Source organism: Serinus canaria, chromosome 4 (genome assembly GCF_022539315.1).
Source record: "Serinus canaria isolate serCan28SL12 chromosome 4, serCan2020, whole genome shotgun sequence".
Classification (NCBI taxonomy): domain Eukaryota; kingdom Metazoa; phylum Chordata; class Aves; order Passeriformes; family Fringillidae; genus Serinus; species Serinus canaria.
The window spans coordinates 49,011,134-49,030,821 of NC_066317.1; the positions used below are offsets into that span (position 1 = coordinate 49,011,134).

The 19,688-nt window shown below is 39.7% G+C and overlaps 2 protein-coding genes across 10 annotated transcripts in view; one reads left to right on the forward strand and one right to left on the reverse strand.

The window, feature by feature from the left end:
* Positions 1 to 2,659: 2,659 nt before the first annotated feature.
* Positions 2,660 to 8,454, forward strand: LOC115483831 (toll-like receptor 6). Of its 4 annotated transcripts, none has more exons than XM_009100058.4 (4): positions 2,660 to 2,919; positions 3,001 to 3,069; positions 3,730 to 3,787; positions 4,958 to 8,454. In XM_009100058.4, exon 4 carries the CDS (start codon positions 5,048 to 5,050, stop codon positions 7,451 to 7,453), a length of 2,406 nt encoding a protein of 801 aa, XP_009098306.1. In that variant the 5' UTR covers positions 2,660 to 2,919; positions 3,001 to 3,069; positions 3,730 to 3,787; positions 4,958 to 5,047; the 3' UTR covers positions 7,454 to 8,454. The 4 variants fall into 4 exon arrangements, with proteins under 4 accessions (XP_009098306.1, XP_050829260.1, XP_050829261.1 ...); XM_050973303.1 differs by having other exon boundaries at positions 5,407 to 8,452; XM_050973304.1 differs by having other exon boundaries at positions 5,456 to 8,452.
* Positions 8,455 to 11,505: 3,051 nt separating this feature from the next.
* Positions 11,506 to 19,688, reverse strand: part of KLF3 (KLF transcription factor 3) — a 28,861-nt gene continuing 20,678 nt past the window's right edge. For all 6 annotated transcript variants that reach the window (XM_050973309.1, XM_030238951.2, XM_030238949.2 and 3 more), the window contains exons 6-7: positions 16,703 to 16,863; positions 11,506 to 15,528 (exon numbers count right to left, since the gene is read on the reverse strand). In XM_050973309.1, the coding sequence (XP_050829266.1) occupies positions 15,347 to 15,528; positions 16,703 to 16,863 (343 nt within the window). In that variant the 3' untranslated portion in view covers positions 11,506 to 15,346. The remainder of the gene's footprint in view (positions 15,529 to 16,702; positions 16,864 to 19,688) is intronic.

The following is a 19,688-nucleotide window of genomic DNA, read 5'->3' on the forward strand; positions in this document are numbered from 1 at the left end:
GCACGTGAGTCAGTTTTTTTGCAGAGTTTGGAAAGGGACTGACCTTTTCTGTGCAGCCTGGTGATGTGTGCCTGCATTTGGTGCTGCACTGAAATGTCTAGCTGCTGCTGCACTCCAGTTATCAGGAAAAGGGAGTGTGTAAATGTGTCCTGATATCAGATACTGTATCAGAGCAGATTCCTGGCATTTGATTAGTCATCTTGGTGACTAGCAGGAATGCTATTTTTACATACATAAAAATATCAACATACAAAACTGATAACATGGGAGTTAAACACCCTCTGAAACTTAAAAAATGTGCAGAATGAAATTCAAGTGTAAAAGTGGAAATGTTTTTATGTGTATTTAAGAAGTGTATAATATAAAGGAAACTGGCAGACAGGCAGACTTGACATAATGTGAGTTGCTTGCTGAGAGCTCAGCTCTTCTTTAGCTTTAGAAATCTTACAAAACATCTTCACTGAACTTTAGCTGCAAAGAGTTGGAGGAAGGAAAGGCACTCAGGGGAAAATAATGGGACTCTGGGAGATTCTGCTGAGAGGAAGGTTTAAAACCTCTGTGAAAGCCATGTTTTTACTCAATGCTTTGTTTAGTCTGGTTTTTCTTTTGGAAATATTTGCTGAGATTGACTGTCATGCTCATTTGTAGCCACTGTTTTGTCAAGAGAAAACAGTATTGATAATCAATAAGTGAGAAAATTGTGTGTTCTACAAGGTGGCTCTGGGTTACCAGTTTGATTTCCACAGCTTTGATCCTTGTGTCTATTTATACTAAAACAAAATTGGCTTGAGCATAAATGTGATACAGTATCTGCCCACTTTTACTTGTGGTGGAATTTAGCCTTTTTTTCACCTATTTGACTTACAGGTGACAATGACAATTACAGTTAAAGTCCTTGATGTGACCAAACACCAACGTTGCAAACCTTTAATTATTGTATTAACTTTTCATGAGTGCTTTGATGAGTTCATCTGATGTGACTGTGCTTTAACCCCATGTCTTGCACGTGTTAAGTTCCCTTCTGCAGTTTTTGTCAGAGAGATTCTTCACCCTTTTGGCATGGTGCTGGACCTGAATAGCTTTTCATACCTGGCCAAGCTATGAAAAGTTCTGGTTCCACCCTGGGTAAATAATGATGATATACAGGCAGAAGTGTGAAATATCTTTTTGCAAACACTGATAGAACAAACTGCAAAAACACCCAGCAGTGTGAAATTCAGAAATGGAACAAGGTATCTGCATGAACATGTGTGAGCTGACTATGGAAAAGATAGTATGTAGCTGGAATATTTCCAGAGTCATGAAGAGAAATACATTAATTTTAGTTTTTGCCTGTCATGAAAAATGACTGAATCAATAAACCGAAACCAGCCCCAAAAAAACTTTGGTGAATTGGTTAGTAAAAATACATTGTGCAAGGTTCCTAATGGTTTAACAGAGGTATTCATGGGTATGAGTTTTATTTTAACTATCTACAAATTTTTCTTTAGGGCAAACTGTTTATTTGAATGTATTTTAAAGCTTCACAAAGAAATATGGTAGAAAAATTAAACATACTACAACTAAAAGGTAGTTTTAATAGTTGTGTGTGTACTACAGTCAGTTCTGATGAAAGCTGAAGGTGTATTTGATTTTATCCATGCAGCAATTTTTTTTCTAGGAATTATATTCAACGTAAAGCTGCCACTGTTTTGGCTAATTGTGATATCATTGTTCAGACAACAAGTGCCTTACTCTATTCAGTATCATGGATAAATGCCTACCAATAGGAGTGTCTCTTTTAACTTAGAGTCTAGATGGTATCAGCTGGCAAACGCTCTTGCTGCTTTATGGAGAAACAGTCATGATCTCTGGTCTTATCTTGTGTCACAGATGTTGATTTTCTCCCAGGCTCATGTCCATGTTCACAATATTAACTGAATGGCTGCTTTTTTGGATTTTTTTAGTGGATTCAACAGTCTGGTCAGAGTGGGAGAAAACGGGTTTCGTTTTCTCACAGTGGACTTGGGAGACTTTTTAGGGAGTCATAGAAAAGATGATAACTTGTTAGTATAAGCAACCTGCAGGTGGTGTTTTTCTACTCTGTTTTTCTGTTCTTCTCAAGGACTGTTTGTGAGAAATATGTTTTTGTTAGCTAGCCAGTCAAGTAGAATGTGTCATACCTGTCTATAAAAGAGAGGATTTTTTATATTAAACGCCCTTCTCCTGCAAACCAGCCTTCATGTGAATTTGTGTCATTTCTGGCTCAATGGTGACATCCTTCAGCCCCAGATTGCCCTATATTGTGTCATATTATTTGTGCCTTCATTACAGATATCTTGTCATAGGGAATATTCTCTGGTAATTTTTATAATTTTTTTGAGGAAACCACAATGTGAGGTATCCTTGATAACCATTCTAGTGTAAAGATGATTGGCCTGTAAAGGTTTTTAACTTTGCCAATTTGTCCCCTTTTACTAGCTTTTGAGATATAAACTTCTGTCATCCATCAGTGGACTACATTAATTACTCTCCTTGATGAGCAAAAAATGTTGGTAGGGTAGAGCACTGCAAGAGATCTTGATCTGAACAAAAGTTGGCAGTGAGGGTTCTGCTTCCTCTTTTCTGTGTGTGCAAAGAGGAGATGCAGTTGATGGATTTCTAGAACATCTGTGTAACATCAGAAGCAGACTTGAAATTAGAAATGCAGAATTAATTGAACAGTCTTGCCAAGGCAAATATTCTATACTACAGATAGGTTTATTTCCTCCTAAACCAGCTAGTTATGTAAATATTACAGGAGTAAATGTATTTTTAGTCTGAACTGTTAAAAGTTTCCTTTCATTGTGCTCTTAATACCCACATTGTAAGGAGATTTCATTCATTCTTAGAATTGTATATCTTGTTTAAAGAAGACCTGGGGTTTTTTTGCTTCCTGAGGTAGGTAATTATTGAGGAATTAGCATCTCATGGGAGATTCCCCACCCTGAAGATTACATATGTTTGAAATTTTATTTTGAGGACGCTAACCAAGTATGCAGAGGACTTTTGCTGGTTCTTCAGCTTGAAGATGAATTCCATGCACAAAAGGTGGGTTATATTTACTTCATTTTTTATAATAACTTTCTCTTTTATATTTTTATATCTTGGACTTGATAAAATCTCAAGTGCTGGTGTTTCTTTGATGTTGGAAGTTACTCTTGCATTTTGAAGTTTCAGTGAAAACACTTATCTGAATTTCAGCAAAGAGGAAAGGGAGAAAAATCATTTGGTATGGCAGTTTTAATTCTCAGCCAACTCCAATTTAATACCATTTTGAAACAGCATTGGAGTGGTAACCCTTGATTCTTACTATTGCTTTTCTAGATATATTTGCTTCACTCTTTGACTGTGGCACTCTGCAGGGCTATAGAGTTTGGCTTGTCCCTTGTTGTAGTATCTAGCATAGCATGTACAGTAAATTAAAACTCAGCTGGCACTGGAACACATACAGAGAATACATTTCTGGTTTTTTCTCCCTTCAGAACATTTCTTGCTTTATTACTGACATCCCTTTTGCCCAGGAGGAAGTTCCTCCAGGTAGTTCTAGATCAAAGTTTGATTCAAGTGTTAGATTGTTTATCAGCCTGGACTTTGAAGAACAGAGCCAACTGCACTTTGAAGGAGCTAGGTCAGATTTCCTCATCTTGTTTTGTCTTGCAATTAATACTATGACCAACCATCCCAGCTTCATTTCTTTTGTGTCCTCAGATACCCCAGCACAACTTTCTGAAGGCATAATTTGATCTCTCTGCTGGATTCAATAGAGGTAGAAATACTTTAGTAATTTATTCTTTAATGTTTTTGGTGATGTTAATTACATGTATTTTTGCTTTACTTAATTAAGAAAAAGAGTTATTAAGCCTGATAGGAAACTTAGATGGGAAGGGTTGAGTTTTGACTAACTATCAGTTAGTCAAATTATTAGGGACTAGCACACATTACAGAACTGAAAAAAAGAGGGGTTTTGGTTTCCATTTAGTGAAAGATTACACAGGGACAGAATTTTAAAACTTTGGGGATTTAGATCTTTTTAAGAGAAAAAAATGAGAACAGAAACTAAAACTGGGGATGGTTGTCTCCTGAAACTGTTTATGAGTTGTTTATGCTTCATGCAGTGGCTGTTCCCAGGGCTTTTCCCCCTTCTTCACCATGTTATCCCAGAGGCACTGCTAAGGTTGTGGATGAGCTTGGCCTTGAATCCAGCTGCTACTGGCTCTATGGAGCACAGAGGAAGCCTTTGGCAGCTTCTCACAGAAACCAGACCTGTAGTCCCCCTGCTACCAAAACCTTGCCATGCAAACCCAATACAATGGACAGTATAATTCCTCAGAATTCTTGGCTTGTTGGAAAAATGGAGTCATGTCTTTGTGCTATAGCAAAGACAAAACTGATAATTTGTGCTATAGCAAAGACAAAACTGATAATCTGACCCTGAGAGGGTGCATGGCAATGTCCAGGTCTTTGGGGTGTAAAGAATATCCTTTGAGTGAAGAGGTTGTTTTTGCACCAGTTCCTGTGAGGATGGTTTTATTGGAGTTTGGTTCCCAAATTTGTGTGAACCTGGGATGTATAGAAACAGCAGATGGATGTTCTCCTTTATTTTGAGTTTGTTCTCCTTTATTCATGAATGTATTGGTGTTGGTTTGTACCAGTTTTGTATTTTTTCATGATTGTTAAGAAATTTGAATTTCTTAACATCTATGTGTTTGTAACATACCAGTGGCATCCCACCCATTATAAGAGAAGTAATTTATATTTGACTGAGTCAGTATTAAAGTTAAAGAATGGTGTGAGGACAATTGGTAAGATCTGAAAACAGGAGTATGGAAAAATATTTTTTTTATTACGTAGATTTTATATTGAAATTTATTTTCACAATAAAAAGCAACTTCAACCATTCAACAGCTTCATTAAATTTAATGTATTTTTTCCATAGGGCTGGACTCATTAGTGGGACATACTGAACAGAAAACAAAGATATACTTCTGTGTTTCTGTAAAAAACCAAGATAAAACTGGATAGCATAATGAGATCCCTCACAAATATCTATGTCTTAACTTGTGTCTTTACATTCACACTATGGAATAATATTCAGCCTACTGCAGAGAATGAATTTATTGCAAATTATTCAAGTGGTTTGCTAACTAATGTTCCAAGAAACATTCCAGTCCGTACTCAAGTATTAGATTTATCACATAATAGGATCTCTGGACTTGGTATCTCAGAATTTATTCATCTTTCTAACCTTCAAGTATTAAATCTTTCTCATAATCTAATTACGGTGCTTGACCTTAGTGTGTTCATTTTTAATGAAAATTTAGAATACTTAGATTTATCTCATAATAGCATTTCAAAAGTTTCCTGTCTAACTCTTGCATATCTTAGACATTTGGATCTTTCTTTCAATAAGTTTACTGCCCTGCCCATCTGTCAGGAATTTGGGAACATGTTTCATTTGGAGTACCTTGGATTAAGTGCTACGATGATACGAACATCAGACTTCAGGTATATCAAATATTTGCAGCTGCACACTGTCTTCCTGAACTTGGAAAACTTTTCACTGTATGAGCCTCAGAGTCTGACAGTCTTGACTACAAGGAACCTCCACATTGCTTTTGCAGCAAACCAAAACTTCATTTTCCCCCTCCTGTACGATGGAATGAGCACTTCAGAAAACTTAAAAATAGTTAACTTAAGATATACCTTGAGTTACAAAGATTTCCCCTCTCCATCTTTAATGCTTCTGAAGAAAATCAAGGCAACAACTCTCACACTTGATGCTGTGGACTTACAATGGGCTATCATCCTGCAAATTTTCATGCTTATTTGGTATTCACCTGTGGAACATTTGACTGTGAGAAATTTGACTTTTAGGGGACCACTGGAGGAGCCGACTGAATATGCATTTCTACCCTTATTAAGCTCTGTGGAACAATTAATCTCTATGGATGGCTCCATGAAAGCATTAACTTTGGAGCATGTTCGTAATAAGGTTTATTATTTCAACCAGGAGATTCTGTACAGACAGTTTTCAGAGATGAATATCGCCAATTTGACAATAGCTGATGCATATATGCCACACATGCTTTGCCCCAGTAGAACAAGCTCGTTTCAGTATTTAAATTTTTCTCACAATGCCCTGACAGATGAGTTGTTCCAGAATTGTGGCACACTCATAGATCTCAAATTACTTATTTTGCAGAAGAATAAATTTGAGAGCCTTCGCAAAGTAAGCTTCATGACCAGCGGTATGAAATCACTGAAATACCTGGACATGAGCAACAACCTGCTGCGCCACGATGGAGCTGACGTGCCATGCCAGTGGGCCGAGTCTCTGGCAGAGCTGGACCTGTCCTCCAATCAGTTGGTGGACGCAGTGTTTGAGTGCTTGCCAGTCAACGTGAAAAAACTCAGCCTACAAAACAATCAGATCAGCAATGTCCCCAGCGGGGTGGCGGAGCTGAAATCCTTGGAGGAGCTGAACCTGGCATCGAACAGGCTGGCCGACCTGCCAGGGTGCAGTGGCTTTACGTCCCTGCAGTTCCTGAACATCGAGATGAACTTGATCTTCACCCCATCTGCTGACTTCTTCCAGAGCTGCCCAAGGGTCAGGGAGCTGCAGGCCGGGCACAACCCGTTCAAGTGTTCCTGTGAGCTGCAAGCCTTCATCCGCCTGGAGAGGCGCTCAGGGGGGAAGCTCTTTGGCTGGCCGGCGGCGTACGTGTGCGAGTACCCCGAAGGCTTGCGAGGGACGGAGCTCAAGGACTTCCACCTGAGCCTGCTGGCTTGCAACACGACGCTGCTGCTAGTGACAGCTCTGCTGCTGACGCTGCTGCTGGTGGCTGCGGTGGCCTTTCTGTGCATCTACCTGGATGTGCCGTGGTACGTGCGGATGACGTGGCAGTGGACGCAGACGAAGCGCAGAGCTTGGCACAACCCAGCCGGAGATCAGGGGGCCATGCTGCAATTCCACGCCTTCATTTCCTACAGCGAGCGCGATTCGCTGTGGGTGAAGAACGAGCTGATCCCAAACCTGGAGAGGGGGGAGGGCTGCGTGCAACTGTGCCAGCACGAGAGAAACTTTATCCCTGGCAAGAGCATTGTGGAGAACATCATTAACTGCATTGAGAAGAGCTACAAGTCAATCTTTGTGTTGTCTCCCAACTTTGTGCAGAGTGAGTGGTGTCACTATGAGCTGTACTTTGCCCATCACAAGTTATTCAGTGAGAATTCCAACAGCTTAATCCTCATTCTACTGGAGCCAATCCCTCCGTACCTTATCCCTGCCAGGTATCACAAGCTGAAAGCTCTCATGGCAAAGCGCACCTACATGGAGTGGCCGAAGGAGAGGAGCAAGCACGCCCTATTCTGGGCTAACCTCAGGGCAGCCATTAACATTAACCTGCCAATATCCAGTGAAGTAAATGAGTAGGAAGTTGATGTTACACCTACTAGTAACATAAGTATCTGAATAACTGACTTGACTTTTTTGCATTAAACTCTGTTAATAATTTTTTCCATTTTATTACAATATTGCCAGTTTGTTGAGAAATGTGGCACATATAGAAATTGCTATTGCTTACTCAAGCCATCCAGGTAGTCAGAAGTCATCTGTAGTTGCCCATCCTCAACAAAGAGAAAGAGAGAAATTTTCATAATGATTGACCTTACTTTTAGGTTGCATTTATTTTTTACTTCTGCCATTGAATGCTATATTTCAAAGTAACAGGAATAGTGGTTTGTTTGGTGTAATCAGGCTGCCAAGGCATACATTTAATCTTTTTTCTGAGGTGAATGCTGTGAAATTGAGATTGTAAGGATCTGCTTTCTTGGTTTTAATTAGATAACACCAAGAAGAAAACTCTTGTTTGAATCCCATCCAGTACTTTGGTACAGCAGGTGTTAAGAGTACAGTATCCACACCCATTTAGCATGTTTTACCTTCCTGGAAATCTGTCCCTTCACCACAGGGAGACTTTCTTGGGTATATGCTGAAAAGTTGAATCCATTACTTCTTGCTTGATGTTCTTCTTCCTTTGCTGTATTGAGCATTACCAATTGCCTAGAGATCGATACCTGCCAAGTCATGAGATAATAGAATTTGCTATCCACTGTCTTCAAATGCATAGTTAATACTGTAGTTATTATTTTTGATAGTATTGCAAATTGCTGCTTTCTGCTGTGATTCTATCAAGCTATACTGGATTGAGTGTTTCTTCTCTTTCCTAGTACTTAGCAACCTGATGTTTGGAGGTGAACCCCTTTTATCTCCAAGCTTCCACTGAACTCTGTTACCTTGCTCATTTAATGAGCAGGTGCTGAGGGTCATCACACAGGTGAAAAAAAGAGTCATTTTCCCTAGGAAATATCTTCTCTTCTAAAATCTTACTGATTAAACTAATGGTGTTTGTTAGTAGGAGACATCTAGCAACTTGCTGTGCTTGTACTCGAGAATCTAATAAACATCAAATTCTTAATCTATGATTAAATTTCATGTGTTATTTCAATGGCAATGTGGAGTTGTGTCATTGTACTTACAGCTTAATGGGCAGCACATGAGGCCATCAAACTGGTAAGAGGATGTGATCCTTAACACTCACTGAGGTGACTCACCAAGCACACACCAGGTGTGGTAGCTACATGAAACAGTGAAATTGAAGCTGTGGGAGAGCTTCCTGGTGTCCAAAGGTGACACTGTTGGCACCCACCTACCAGTTCAGGTTAACTGGATAGGACTGCAGTAGGATGCCAGGTGCCTGGCTCCTGAGCTTTGGAGAGAAGAGCTCAAAATCCCTACTAAATCTTAATTATCAGTCAATTATTTCCACACTCATTAAATCGGTATCTCTCCAATTTAGAGAAGGTTGTTGTGGGGGACCATGTCAAAGCCTTACCTAGAAATCAAGATTTAGTAGGGATTAGGGATGCTGCTGGATGAGAGGCTGGACATGACCCAGCCATGAGCACTCACAGCCCAGAGAGCCAAAGGAGTCCTGGGCTGCATCCAGAGCCCCATGGGCAGCAGGGGAGGGAGGGGATTCAGCCCCTCTGCTCTGCTCTGGTGAGAGCCCACCTGCAGTGCTGCAGCCAGCTCTGATCCCCAGCATGAGAAGAATGTGGACCTGTTGGAGTGAGTCCAGAGGAGGCCACAAAGACCAGAAGGGCAGAGCACCTCTCCTGTTAGGACAGACTGAGAGCTGAGGTTGTTCAGCCTGGAGAAGAGAAGGCTCCATGGAGATCTTGTTGAGGCTTTTCAGTAGTTAAATAGGGCTTATAAGAAAGATGAGAACAGACTTTTCAGCAAGACCTGCTGTGGTAAGACAAGGGGTACTGGTTATAAACTAAAAGAGGGCTGATTTAGGTTGGATATAAGCAATAATTTTTTATAATGAGGGTGGTGAAACACTGGAAGAGACAGCCCAAAGAAGTTCTGGATGTCCCATCCCTGAAAGCATTGAAGGTCAGGTTGGGAAGGACTCTGAGTGATCTGATCTAGTTGAAGATGTCCCTGCTTATTACAGAGGGTTGGACTAGATGACTTTTAGAAGTCCCTTCCAACCCAAACTATTTTATGATTTTACAATTTTACTTCTCTAGGACTTCTTGACACTTCAAAGTAGGGAATGCTATCAAGAAATCCTGTGACCCTTCTTCCTGAAAGCCTTCTCCCCCTCCCAGGCTTTACAGCCTAACATGATTAGCAGTCACACTTAGTGCTAATGGGCTAAAAGGCACCGAGTCTATCCTGTTTACTAGACAAGAAAAGAGGAAGTAAAATGTCTTAATTCAGGTTTTCTGGTCTCTGTAAATTTAATGCATCAGCAAACTGGGGGTTATATCCTAAATAATGTACAGACTGGGCTGTGGAGGGGCTCCTCACCTTTAAGATTGTTCTGAAATGTAAGTTTTAGGTGGATGTGAAAGAAATAGTTTCTCAAGTCTTCTATGTATATTGTTTTGGAATATTAATGCTGTAAGAGCCCTTTATACTTTATCTTTTCCACCTCACAAATCTTTCATGCAGATGCCAAATATTTTGGTTATGTACAAACCATACACTGCTTCTTAAAATATACTACTGAGTTTCTTTGATAAAGCAGACTCATTTTGTCATGGTTTGGTGTGTTGGTTGGTTTTCTTTTCTAAGTAAGCATTTGACAGTATTTCTCATCAAGCAACATTGTATTGGCTTAGTTAGTGTTCAGCCAGACCAGAGTTTTAATTGTAAAGGATACATTTAAAGCATTTTTATGACTAGAAATCGCAGCAAAGACACAGAGATCAGTTGTAAATCCTTGAGCAGATTTCTGTGTATGATAGGACTGAGCTCAGTGATAGCAAATAAGACAGAGGGAACAGCTTAATTTCTCAAGTACGAGAAAATAAATATTATCTTAAACTACTATCTCATTAATTTTAATTGTGTTTTTCTCAGACTAAGAGGGACACCCAGTGGCCGATGAAATTATCACTGCTTCCTGAAAGTGATCACTCAGTCTAGAACGTATGCAATGCTTTTTGACTCATAGGAAAACAGAGATGAATCTTATCAGCCAGCCACTGGAGTAGCCTCTTGCAGGTGTGCGGGCTCGCGAGGACAGGTGAGGACGAGCTCTTCCCGTGACAGCTGCCACGCTGGGTCGGTGACTTCCCTGTGCCATTGGTCCCTCCTGCCTGAATCTTAGAAATCAACAGCATGAAAATGAGCTGTCTCTGGCTTTGCAATATGCATCTCTTATTTTCAAGCAGGAGGCCAAGAGATACAAGCCAATAATTTACTCATTTTCTGATTGCTGTTTGCAGGCTTTTATTTTTGTGCCTCTTTTCTGCTGTACCAGCTTTCCCTTCTGTACATCACTGTGGCATAGCACAGGCGCTCACCTGGCTGATCTGTAGGATCCCAGGCAGCGAGAGACCAACATCCTGATGCAAACACTTCAGCAGAAATGGGAAGGGTTGGAGATGCATAGTGAATTCACCCAGGCTCCCTCTTAGGCATCTGATAGGGTGTGAAGGAATAAAACCCCATTCATCATCATCATCATCGTTATCTCTCAGCACAGCCTGCAGGTGTGTCTGGGGTGTGCAGGACTCATGTGGTGATGTGTCAGCAGCCTCTGGCACCTCGCTCTGGGAGAGGCTGTGGGGAGCAGGCCCAGTCAGTCATCTTGTGAGTGATTAAAAAAGGCAAACTCACGTGTTTGGTGCTCCACACCTGCCTATGGGCTAATTAGAATGACCTAATTAGAGGCGAGTAAAACATTTTTATGAGCTTGCCACTAAGTGTGCTGCAGGACAGAGCCCCTCCAGCACAAATTCCTTGTGCTGCTGCCCTGGGCCCCGTGTGGGGCAGGCACACACAGGAGGTGGCAGAAGGGCCACCTAAACACTCAGAGCCACAGGGGTCTCCTCCAGGTCTGCCTCTGACCCAAGCACGGCATCACTGCTCTTTGTCATCCAGCATGTGACAACATGACCACCACCAACATTCTAAGTGTTTTATTAACAAGTATAATACATATGCACTGTGCACTAAATATACTAAATATAGTATGAGGACTGTACAGTACAAATTTATCTTCACAGTTTGACATGACAAAATGTCATTACTGAATTCCCATTGGACTACCAAAGTAGAAACAGTGAAAGTACATTAAACATTCACATCTTTAGTAAGAAAAGATTACCAAAATGTCTCCATATTTGCGAGTTATAGTAATGCACGCTAGAAACCTTTAATTAGCCATTTTATTAGCTTATAAAATATATTACATTTTATTTTAAAAATTCTGCATAGTTTATAGAAGTATCAAAGTAAATTAAAATCCTTGCTATATTTGCAGGGGAGAGATGCTAAGCAAAAAGATTATTTTGACCCTCTAAAGTACATTAAGTGCTAATATCTGTAAAATACAATGAAAAATGGTCTAGCCCTCTTAAGAGATGTAAAATGCTTTGTAAAATTTTTTAGGAAGGATTTGTATTCATCATGTTGCTAACCTTGGCAGAGACAACATATTTGAACAAGATGTGGCATTAGAAATATCACTGCAGAATGCCATGTGTATATTTAAATAAACCCCACACATTCATACCTGCTTAGTTTCTTGCAATTGTATTAGACAATAGGAATTTATTATAATCAAATAGCTTGAAGTGGCACATTTTAGTAAAACAGCATTACCTGTTACACACTGCACAGTGCAATACTGTAACAGAGAAAGGTGGGGGGGTTTAAATATACTCATTCTCTGGGATTAGGATTTTCTATCAAAACTGGCTTTTCTTTAGGGCATAGATGGAATGACTGGTTTTGCCAAGTACTCAATTGAGTATATTTAAAAATTGCAAGGTATCCTTCCAATCAAAATTTGCTAAAATGACACAAGTTGGTTAAGATGTGAATTCACATCCAGCTAGAAGTGTATACAAGTATATTTGTTTGTGACCTTTTAGACATCCCACAAAGACACCACAGACATAACTGAAAAATCCTATAAGGAAGACATTCTCATGTAATAGTCTCAAATACTTATATTTAATGTTTAAATTTCTGTTGTCCTAATTTGCAAGACACATGGATGAAATTTGAAAGTTCTGCTCAATCTCCACTGTATTAGACCACATCTTTAGCATAAAAATACTTTCAGGAAAAAGGTACATAAACTAATGAATTAACATGGCAAATAGCCTAGACTAAATTATCTGAAGTAACTCTTAGTTACAGAGAAGTTCTGCTTTTAAGGTACTGATTTTAAAAATATTAAAAAACATATTAATGAAAACATTTTATGTAAGCCATAAAATGTTTTCATTAAACAGAGCATTAGAAAGAAATGTTCCTTAAACATCCTGAATTTTATAAATTTGCATTTTTAAGGTAGAAATGGGACCAGTTGCCATTAAGGTGCTTATTTTCTAGTATCTGTTTTTCCCCTCATCAACAGAACAGAGAATTGTTTTCATCCCAGGGTACTAAATGTCTGTAGACTTGTGACTGATGCCATAGGGCTCCCTCCACACAGCCTTCCAGCCAGTCACGCGCCTGGATTTACAAAATTGCCATTAAAACCTAGAGCAAATTCTGCTACCAAAAAAATATAAAATAGGAAGTCCACATCCTGGAACAGCTGCTCATTAATATCAGTCTCCTTCCTACAAGTTTCTCAGTGTCACCAACAATCACAAACAATGTCACTACCAAGAAAGAAAAAAGACCAATTCACGTGCCAAGTGTTTCAGTGCCACAGATGAGCACAGGTGAGCAGATGAGGGAGAGTTACAAGACACAAGATGCAGCCCTTCCGAGGTGGTGAGGATGTATGGAGCTGGAACAGAGCAACTGCTGCAGAAGTACAAACCTCTCCTTCTCTAACTCCACAGACATGCAGATGTCAGCAGAACAGCTGGTAAAGTCCTATTACCAAATAAAGGCTCTTTGCACTCCCATCTTGCATCTCCAAGACTGTTTGGCATTGGGCTCCATTGGTTATAGAAGCACAGCCTACCTGCTCCACAAGCTCAAATATACCCACCTGCAGACGGACACTCCCCCTGTCTCCTGCAGGGTTCTATGAAACTCTTCCTCCCCTCACACCTCCATTGTTCACTGGGTTTTTCCAAAAAAAGGAAAAGCTGACTTCAGTATATTTAACGTACAGGGAATGCTGGTTACCTTACATAGGGCAAGGAAGGGAAATGCGCTTGTGTGTGACAGTGTAGAGAAATACACCCTGTTTCCTTGCAGAGCCACAAAGTTTGCTAGCTAATACAAACAGAAACCTTCCTTTCAGAGGGTCCCAGACAGAAACATTTCTAGGGGCAACTTCAGGTTGCTTGAATTCAGTTTCTTTTAGCTATGGAGTTCTGTTTGCTAATGGGCATGGTTTTAATGCACTAGACACGTCCACAGGGAAGCAGTTGTACCTACCATCGAGAGACTACCAGAGTCACAAACCAGAGTTAGGAACTGGATGATTTGGTATATGCTTTTATCCAAAACAGATACATGACCCAATTTATCATAAGAAGTACTTCATATCTGATGCCTTCTTCTCATAAAAATATTGTGGCTCAGTAATTTTAAATACTGTAGTGTATTACAGTGGTACTCACAACAATACAGTTCAGAGCATTTTTGACTTAATGATTGCTATTTTCTGAAGTACAGCAAAGGGAAAAAATTATTTAGAAGAAATGCAGGGGCATGATTGCAGGGGGATAATCTGTATCCCTGAAATGATGGGCAGTAAGCTTCCATGAATGTCATTTAATGCCAAATCACAGGAGAGTACCATAGACTCACAGAATCATAGAATATGCTGAGTTGGAAGGGACCCATCAGGATCATCGAGTCCAACTCCTGGCCCTGCACAGGACACCCCAAAAGTCACACCATGTGCCTGAGAGCATTGTCCAGACACTTAACTCAGACAGGCTTGGGGCTGTGCCACTTCCCTGGGAAGCCTGTTCCAGTGCCCAACCACCTTCTGGGTGAAGAACTTCCTGATTGTAAACCCCTGACTCAGCTTCAAGCCATTCCATCCACACACTTGCACAGAAACCAGACATACAGAGTCACACAAAGTCTTCCTTTAACAAATCCACTGGGGCATTATGCAACAAAAACAAGGATATATACTACACTATAATACAGATGACAGATGACATTGGTTTAGATGTACAGTATTATGTACGGACCAATTCCTGTCCATTTTTCTTCTTGACTGGGGTAAATGATACTATGACTCAATCCTTCTGTAAAGTAATTACATTGTTTAGATTTATTTCCTCAGTATTACTCACTGTTTGGGCAGAGGGGATTTCTAAATCAGGTGTCTTCCTAAAACTGTTGCATGAACCACATTGCAGAAATCAACACAGCTGGCAGAGTCCATTCATTGCATTGTTGAGCATAAAATGAGAGTGTATCCCTTACAGGGCACATAAATAATAGTCTCTGGCAAGGACTAGCATTTTGGATATTCAGTAACATTTACTATTTTATCAGTATATGCTGGGTTGATTATATGAAGAAACCAACAAAAGCTGTTAGTTTAAAAATTCCCTTATTCACAAATGAAATACAATAAACATACTGAATGCAGAAAGGGTTTGCTTAGCATCCCCGGAAGAAAAAAAAGAAGTGTTCACATTCTTTAGGTCTGACCCGTGGCAAGGACATAGAAGGGTTAGATAACATCTGTTACTGACCATACGTAAGCTTTTAATGGTATAAACTCAGAGATCCAGACCAGCTGAATCCAAATTAAAATGCATGTGTAAAAAACAAAAAAGTGTGGCAGGAGTCAGGGACAGAAGACATTCAGACTAGCATGTGGCGTTTCCTGTGAAGAGCAAGATGGTCGGAGCGTGAAAAGCTCCGGTCACAGTCTGGACACTGGAAGGGTTTGATTCCTGTGTGCTTGCGGAAATGCCGCGTCAGTTCATCAGAACGAGCAAACTTCCACGTGCATCCCTCCCAAGTGCATTTGTACGGCTTTTCTCCTGGAAAAGGAAACACAGAAGTGGGGATTTAAGGCATGAACACATCAGTTCTGATCACGTAAGCTCACACATAAATCTGATAGATTTATTCTACTGCCTTGCCAAATTTCAGTAAGTACTTCAATGCTTACTCAAAAAGCCTCCAAACAGCTCAAAGCTGAAGACTACTCTGTGCTAGAAACTGTGTAGTCAAAGTTAACTGACCAAAAAAGTACTACCTGACAAAACTTATTTTTTTATTGTCCGTATGTTCCTCTCTCTGCCATATTAGCCCTTGTTTTATATTATGAAACCCAGAAGGATGAAGGTTTAAGCATTTGTTCAAGTACTTTCAAAACCGGGATCTCATTTTCTAGCTTTCTGGGGGAAAGGACTGTGATACCATAAAGCACAACAGGCAGAGATCTTGTGATTTCTGAAATTTAATGCACTGTAAATGACTGGCATCACTGTTGCAAGTATTTCAACTTAAAACTCTCTCTCTATCATTACTAATATATCATCCTCCCTCCTTTAACATCACTGTATTGCCCAACAGGTAAATGGCTGGCTTGATGCACATCAGACATGAACTGGGCTCCATTTTTCCTAAAAGAGGTACCCTTGTAAAAACCTTGGATGTGTATATATTCATTCAGCATGCAAAGATGAACATTTCTGTGGAGAGGAAAGATGTTTACTGGGATATGTTTACTGGAACACTCATTCAGATAAAAAGCACCACTGCACCAGTGGTTAGCATCTCCACAGAGCAGATGTGTTTGCATTTGGCATACAGTCCAAACTTCTGCAAATGGGCTACTCCCACAGAAATTAGTCAGATTTAACAGTGATGTCATAGATGAGCCAGTGCAATTTGAACTGGTGTTTACAGGGTGTGCAGACTGAGTAAACTGCAAGCAACTGGACACAAAATGAGTGAAGAGCCAGTGAATGTAACATACATCAGCATGAAATGTGAACTTGTTTGGCTTACAGTCTCTTGTTGTATATTTTTCCTACTATGTCCTCTGTCTTTTGCTCAGCCTATAATTATTTTCACAACAATGCCAGATCTACCTTCTGTCATTTTGTTATTTACACCTGTGGTCACCTGGCTATTAGCAGAAGTTACAAGATTAGCCTACTATTTTACCACAGACTTGATGAAAGAGAAGCATAGCTATGCTCAGACCTGTATGAGTTCTTCGGTGAGCTTTCAGGTGGGAGCTTTTAGTGTAGACTTTGTTGCAGCCTTCATAATCACATCGATGTATTCTGCGTTTTCGTTGTGTGTCTGGAGATTCCACAGGCAAAGGTCTCTTTCCTGGCTGGACTATAACTGAAGGGTGATTCCTGCAAAGTTAAATTAATGTTAAAATCAAAAACATTCAGCACAGTAAACCTCAGCTAATATGATTCATAACAGAGCCTTTTATTCACTACCACTCTGTCTCTTGGCAGAAAGAACAACATTACATGCGTGTCGAAAAATTCAGAAGAGTTCAGCAAATTTTGTGTATTTTAGCAGTAATATTTTTAAATGTTTACTCACTTTGTGGCATGATGTAGCCATTTTTACTACTTCCTGGCTATTTTTTCAAACTTTCAGAGGAAAAACCCCATTCAACTTTGTGTTTTTCAAACCCAATTTCTTAAACCGTGAGTGAACATTTCTTGTATATGTTCACTATTTTTTTCCCTTCAAATACAACTAATTTGATTATAATTGGAAACAGCTATTCCATATTATTAAAGAAATTGTATCTTTAGGGTTTCAAAGCAGAACTCAATCTTTATTGTTTCAGACACTCCTTTAGAATGTAATTATGAATTTCCTGTTTGGTGCTGGCAGCAGGGTGCGGCCTCCCTCTACCACTGACGTCAATTCCTAAAAGTAGAGCTTAGCCTGTGTGGCACACCCACAGGATGTCTGAAGTTGTCCCTCCACCTTCTTAAACATAATTTTTCATTTTAGAAGCCCACAGGTACAGCGCAGGTAAGACATGTATGAACTACATATGGACTTCTGCTGCAAACAAACCCATAAATGTTCATGCATGTGAAAACATACAAGCTTCTTTAAAGGTGTCTTTGACTGTTGAATGACACCCCTAATGTAGAACTGGGGACAACCTTGACCCTTTCTTCCACATCAATCTTAAAAAACGTGTATTTGTCGAAAAGGTATGTGTAGAATATAAGGTGCAGATATTAGCATTCCTTGCTGCAAAACCAGCTCCTTCATACAACACAAAGGAGCTTTCTGGAACTCTTGTCTTTTCTAAGTTAATGTATTTGACATGTTTTTACCAATCAACTTATGTTTTGTAACACTGGGTTCTATTGGTTACTTACTCCAAGTTCTTTCAGAGCCTAATTTTCAGAAACATTGAATTCCTGCTTCTCTCAGCAAAATAAAGGGCATGCGCTAAAGACATGAATCTTGTGCACAGCTTAAGAAGATAAGAGTTTTCTGTGACCCCACAGCAGCAGGATGGGGATTATCGATGTGGGAAAAGCTGAATTCTGTTATTGATTCTTTTCTTAAGAGTTAGAAGCTGGAAACTGGGAACCAAATTCTCTTTCTTGGGTGGGTCTGTGACTGTTGGGTGATGTACTCTCCAAGTACACATCAAATCTAGCTAAAAATATTATAATGCTAGGAAACCTCAGATGGTGATGTTAGACAGACGCACACACTCTTAAATAAGAAGGCAAGCTTCTAGCTTCCAAAGAACCAGCTCTCCAAAGCAATGCTCAGTTCCAATGCAGCTGCATACCAGTCTTTTTGGAGAAGCTCAGGCTTAGGAGAGCAAACAGACTTGGTTTAAATCATTATGTGTGGAGGCTAGTCCTGGACATGGTAACATCTGGGAAAAGGGAGAAAAAGGATATTGGCCATACACCATTTATGATTTAGATTTTCAATCTACAAGTGTCTGAAAAAAGCACTGAGAATATCTTCTTATCCCCTTATGGGAGAAAAGGCTGGCAAGGCAACAGAATGTTATCAATAATCAGATAGGGCGTGGCAGTTTTAAAAAATGGTTAGGGTGGTGTCAAATTCAGAGGTAAATATTAAGTAAGTGCCAATAATAATAGCACAGCCCTAATTCTTTCGTTCCCTCTTCTGCAACTAGACATAAGTTCATGTATGTACCATTTGGCACTCTTCAATAGGTAAGTGTACCTTCTAAAAATTACATTAAAACTTCAACAGCTTTCTTTACCACAGACCACATTATGCTGACAGCATGAGTTAGACTTTGAAACTTGCATGAAAATATCTTAATGAGGCTCCTTATACTATTATTACCTCAAGTTTGATTTTAGAAATAACTGCACAGTTACATTGATTATCAGACATACCAGAAAGTCCCAACCATCCCTCCAGAAGTGTCACCAACATTATTTTTATAGATAGATATAGATAGATATACTGCCAAAAGCTAACACTAAAGCAAAATAAGTCACTTAAAAGTCTTAAATAAGTCATGTCAGTGAGACTAAAGGTTTCCTATGCCCCTTTAATGTAGCTTAGGTTTCTGAATAGTACACTCTGGGCAGTTGGAACCAATAAATAGTGATAAAAACTTCAGTGCCTAACTGTAGTGTGAGACAGCAACATTTTTTAAAAATAAAGGTTTAAGTCTATCATGTTGTAACTTGTGTAAGTTGTCTATGTATTTTTTTAATGATAAGAAACACAATTTATTAACTTCTTGTTTTGGATACAGCAGAATGTGAACTTGAAAGGGCTGGCTCCAGGAGCAAGAACTAGAGCTCCACAGGACAGCTAAAATGCAATTTAAGCTGTTACAATGCAAGGACAGAATCTCCATGAACATCACACTCTACATGGGCAAGCAGAGTTGATGCTTAGGAAACATGGACATACAAATGTTTTCTGTAACAAAGCTATCTACATGTGACACCAAATTTTATATTATTTTCTCAGTGGATGGGTTTGCTGGGGAAACTACACCCATTGGGAAATAAATAATGCAAATCACTAATGCAGGTGACAAGTCTGCAGAAGTCTCAGCCCTGGAGGAAGGGTGTGGTACCAGCCAGGAACAGCACTTACTGGTTTTTTCTCGTTAAAGAGACTTAACAAAGACAAAAAATAAACTGAACCATTTGATGGTCCTGACCTAGCAGTAGTTAGTTCCAGCTAC